Genomic DNA, 5,000 nt, shown 5'->3' on the forward strand with positions numbered 1-5,000 from the left:
AAATAATGTAAAATACTGGAAAATAAAACTATATATATATATATATACTCAAATATATATATATATATACAAACATAAATGTGTTTTAGTTCCTTTCACTCAAAAAAAAAAAAATCTTTAAATTTATCAGTATTCAAAACAGAGCAGGAATGAAAAATATAAGTATAAAACAAACATAAATTATAGTGGTATCAGGTTTACAATAATAGAAAAAAAAAAAACACAAAAAAATATATATATATATATAAAAAAATATATAAAAACATTTAAACTAGTGGTCATTTTCATTTATTAATAAAATAACTAAAGCTAAACAAATAAAAATGAATAAAAAAAACTATATAGACATAAAAAAAAATACTAAAATTTTAAATGATATTAATACCAAAAATATATTTCAAAATGCTAATAAATCTATAGTAGTATATCAGTGATGCTAAAATAACACTGTGAGGCATTCATTATAAATGTCCTTCATTATAACCGTTCCTCTCTCTTCAGTGTAAATGAATGTGTTTGTGTTTTTTGCATGATTTTTATTGTATAAGTCACTTGAGCTGAAATAAAGTGTAGCCTGGATGTGATGCGAGTCATCTGTCAAATGCATGAATAATGAATGAGTCCACTGCTGTAATGAATGAGCGTGTGTGTTGATGTTGATGTTCGTCTGCGCAGTGTGACGGCGTCGAACGGCCTGAGCACCATCTCTCACGAGTATCTGAAGGGCAGCTACGCTCTGGACCTGGAGGCGGTCAAACAGGGAGCGAACAGCCTGCCGCACCTCAACAAGACGCTGGTGGCGTCCTGCAAACGCCTGCATGGGTACACACTACAGCCGTCGCTCGAACACGCTCCTCTGCTGCCGTTTATTATGGAAATGATTCCACTGATCCAGCGTCTGATGATCGTGATGGAGTCAGCAAGAGTTCTGATTCTCCCCAATATCTGCACCACTGCAATACTGCCATATTGATTTATACAAGAGTTCAATAAACAAGAAGTTAATACTGTTACATTCTAGACACAATATTGTCTGCTTTGGCTCAGTTTTGCAAATTAAAATAGTTCAAGTCAAAGCCACAGCAAAACTGATCAACACACAGCAGTGAATCATTACTGAATGAATCGAGTGATTCAGTGATTCAGTGACGCATTCATAAAGACAGTCCCTTGCTTCGTTTCTGAATGAATCAGTCGTTTGAATGAATCGGTTAAATGAATGATTCAGTGACTCACTCAGTAGGACAGTGACCTTTAGTTTCATATTTAGAGTATAATTTCATTTTTTTAATTATTTCAGTATACATTTTTTAAAAACATTTACTATCATTTATTGTTACATCAAAATATTTCAGCTACTAAAGCTACTTTTCTGTATTCAGTGCTTTCCTCGTGTAACACAATAATGTCTTTGATTGATCTTTTGAGGGGTTTTATCGCCGCCCAAATTTATGTGTGTTTAATTTGCAATTAATTAGATGAATTAATCAGCACATCATGTAATTGATTTGATAAATTTGAACGTCTTGACAGCCCTAGTACACACACACACACAAACACACACATACACGCACACACACATGCATGCATTCATATGTACAAACAATATTCTGTGTGTGTGTGTGTGTGTGTGTGTGTAGGGAAGTGGACAAGGTCCTGTGCAGTCTGGAGATCCTGTCGAAGGTCTTTGATCAGCAGAGCGCCTCCATGGTGTCCAGAATGATCCAGCAGGTGTGACATCACTTCCTGAGGGTCTGATGTGTGGCTCATCATGTCTGTGATTCACAGTAGTAGATCTGATTTGTTCATTCAGACGGTTTATAGTATTGCGTTATGGATATTTGAGCTGGTGTGTTTGTGTTTCTGGTGTTTGTTGATTCTGTTTTGTGTGATTAGTGAGTAACTCTGTGCTTGTGTAATAAGTGTGAGTCACTTCAGATAAAAGCGTCTGCTGATCTGCTAAATGACTCTGACTGGTGTCTGCAGACCATGTCTCAGGGTGGAGATCAGGAGCTGGAGCATCTGGTCACTAAACTGGCCATCCTCAAAGATCTGCTGTCATCTATAGAGAAGAAGGTAATCACACACACACACACACACACACACACACACACACAGACAGCTAAATACATCAGGCGTATCATTAGTTGCATCACATGCTATTTTAGAGCCAAAGAATCACTGGCTGCTCCTAAATTTCTGTATTTTGAAGTATGTACTTAGTTTGATGAAAACTCAGATCTTGATGTCATCTGATAATTATTGACCTACTGTATCACGAATACTGAGTGTTTGAGTATAGCACAATATTTATTATTTTTTGCTTTTCTGTCATTATTATTATTATTATTGTAATTATTATTCAGTATTATATTTCTTAGAATAATATTTATTATGATTACGTATTTATTAAATTATTATTATTTCTTATAGATAATTATATATTAAATTATTACAAAATTATAATTAAAAATAATTATTACTAGTGCTTTCAATTGATTAATCGTGATTAATCTTATCCAAAATAAAGGTTTTGTTCACAGAATATACATAAATAATATAAATATTTAATATGTGTATTTATTATGTGTATATAAATACACAAAGATGCATGTGTGTATATATATATATATATATATATATATATATATATATAATTCAAATATAATTTATATTATATATAAATATTAATATTTTATATGTGAACAAAACATTTTTCTTAAATATATACATGCATGCGTGTGTTTATATATACATGATAAATATACACCACACACACACATATATTATGTAAACAAAAACTTTTGTTTTAGGTGCGATTAATCATTTGACAGCACTATTTATTACTAATAATTACTAAAATGATTTGCTCTGACAAATTGCTTTTTTTGTTCCTTGTAAGTTGCTTTGGATAAAAGTGTCTGCTAAATGGGTATGAGAAAGGCACATAATGAAAAAAAAATTATTATTATTTTTTTTTTTAATTGATTTATGCATTCATTCATTCATTCATTCATGCATTAATTATTTCATTAATTCATGGATTCATTTGTACATTAATTCATCGATTAATTCATGCATTTATTCATTCGTGCATTCGTTCATTCGTTCATTCATTCATTCATACATTCATTTGTGTATTCATTCATTTTTATAAATACACTTCCTCTTTTTTGCACTAATTGTGTATTTAATAGCACTCTGTCCACAAATGATGACGATGAAAACACACTGTTTCAGGCTCTGAAGGCTCTTCAGGACATGAGCTCATCTACTCCAAACATCTCACCGCTGCTGTCCATCAGACACAAAGCTATTCCTGTGCAGACCTTCGAGGTACAAACACACACACACACACACACACACACACACTCTCACACACACACACACACACACACACACACACACACACACACACACACACACACACTCACACACTCTCACACTCACACACACACACACACACACACACACACACACACACACACACACACACACTCATTCACACACTCTCACACTCACACACACACAAATATACACATTTCGAGCAATAATCAGTGCAGTCAGAGCAGCGTTTGTGTGTGTGTGTGTGTCTCAGGTGAAACTGGACGTGTATCTGGCCGACCTGACGAAGATCGGGAAGAGTCAGAAATACTCGCTGAGTGTGGACGTGGAGGGAGGAAAACTAGTGGTGATGAAGAAGATGAAGGACGCGCAGGAAGACTGGAACACGTTCACACACGACAAGAGTGAGTCTGATGATGATGAAGATGATGAAGATGAGTGTTGAGTCTGTGCTGTTCACAGGCTTTGTCACAGGATTAAATCATGTTTAGCGAATGTTTGTGTTTGTAGTTCGGCAGCTGATAAAGTCTCAGCGTGTTCAGAATAAACTCGGAATCGTCTTTGAGAAGGAAAAAGACAAAAGCCAGAGGAAAGATTTCATCTTTGCCAGTGCGAAAGTGAGTCATGTAAATGAACACAGGCATTTCTGAATTCAGATTTCACAGGTACTCACTACAGTGTGTGTTTAATCTGTATGCACACACACACACACACTGATTAATCACTTGTTTCTCGTCCTGTAGAAAAGGGAAGCGTTCTGCCAACTACTGCAACTCATGAAGAACAAACATTCCAATCACGACGAGCCCGACATGATCTCCATCTTCATCGGAACATGGAACATGGGTCAGACACACACACACACACACACACACACACACACACACACACACACACACACACACACGCGCGCGCACACACAAAAGCACCAACAAACACGCTCTCAAACACACACAAACAAAAACTAAACAGGAAACTCACACACACCCAAAAAAAAGCACCATTTAGTATGTTTTTAAAGCCTTTTGAATTACAGGGACACAGGAAGTGTCCTCATAAACCACCCAAACTGCACACACCCCGTCTCTCCTCAGGCAGTGTTCCTGCTCCGAAGTCGATGGGATCGTGGATTTTATCCCGAGGTTTGGGGAAGACTCTGGATGAGATGGCGGTGACGATCCCTCATGACATCTATGTGTTCGGGACGCAGGAGAACTCTGTGTGTGATAAGGAGTGGGTGGAGACGCTCCGCTGCGCCCTCAAAGACTACACCGAGACCGACTACAAACCCGTGAGACACGCTACAGCTCCGAGCTTCATATCTCACATTTCATTCATATATACATTAATATTTTGAAACAACTTAAAATATACAACTAAAAGCTTTCAATTAAATTTTACTTTAGTTTTTTTTAGAAATTTTGTTGGCAAAATTTTATTTTTTAGTTTTAGGTTTTTGTTATTGTAGCATCATTCATATACTATTGTATTACTATGTAATTACATTATATAATATTACAGTTTTTATTAATAGTTTGAATTAGCTTTTATTATATTTTCAGTTTAAATATAATTAAACAGCTATAATATTCAAATCAATATTTTTTGAATTAGCTTTTATTATATTTTCAGTTTTCAATTTGATTAGTTTAATT

General features: G+C 35.1%; 1 protein-coding gene across 1 annotated transcript in view; it reads left to right on the forward strand.

Annotated features, from left to right (window-relative positions):
* LOC109059373 (phosphatidylinositol 3,4,5-trisphosphate 5-phosphatase 2A-like) overlaps positions 1-5,000 on the forward strand; it is a 35,233-nt gene that overhangs the window by 14,232 nt on the left and 16,001 nt on the right. The window contains 8 exon segments of the mRNA XM_042771566.1: positions 676-822; positions 1,641-1,731; positions 1,987-2,076; positions 3,241-3,336; positions 3,599-3,749; positions 3,856-3,962; positions 4,089-4,191; positions 4,440-4,636. Of these exon segments, the coding sequence (XP_042627500.1) occupies positions 676-822; positions 1,641-1,731; positions 1,987-2,076; positions 3,241-3,336; positions 3,599-3,749; positions 3,856-3,962; positions 4,089-4,191; positions 4,440-4,636 (982 nt within the window).

This window comes from Cyprinus carpio, chromosome A15 (genome assembly GCF_018340385.1).
Source record: "Cyprinus carpio isolate SPL01 chromosome A15, ASM1834038v1, whole genome shotgun sequence".
NCBI classification, from domain to species: domain Eukaryota; kingdom Metazoa; phylum Chordata; class Actinopteri; order Cypriniformes; family Cyprinidae; genus Cyprinus; species Cyprinus carpio.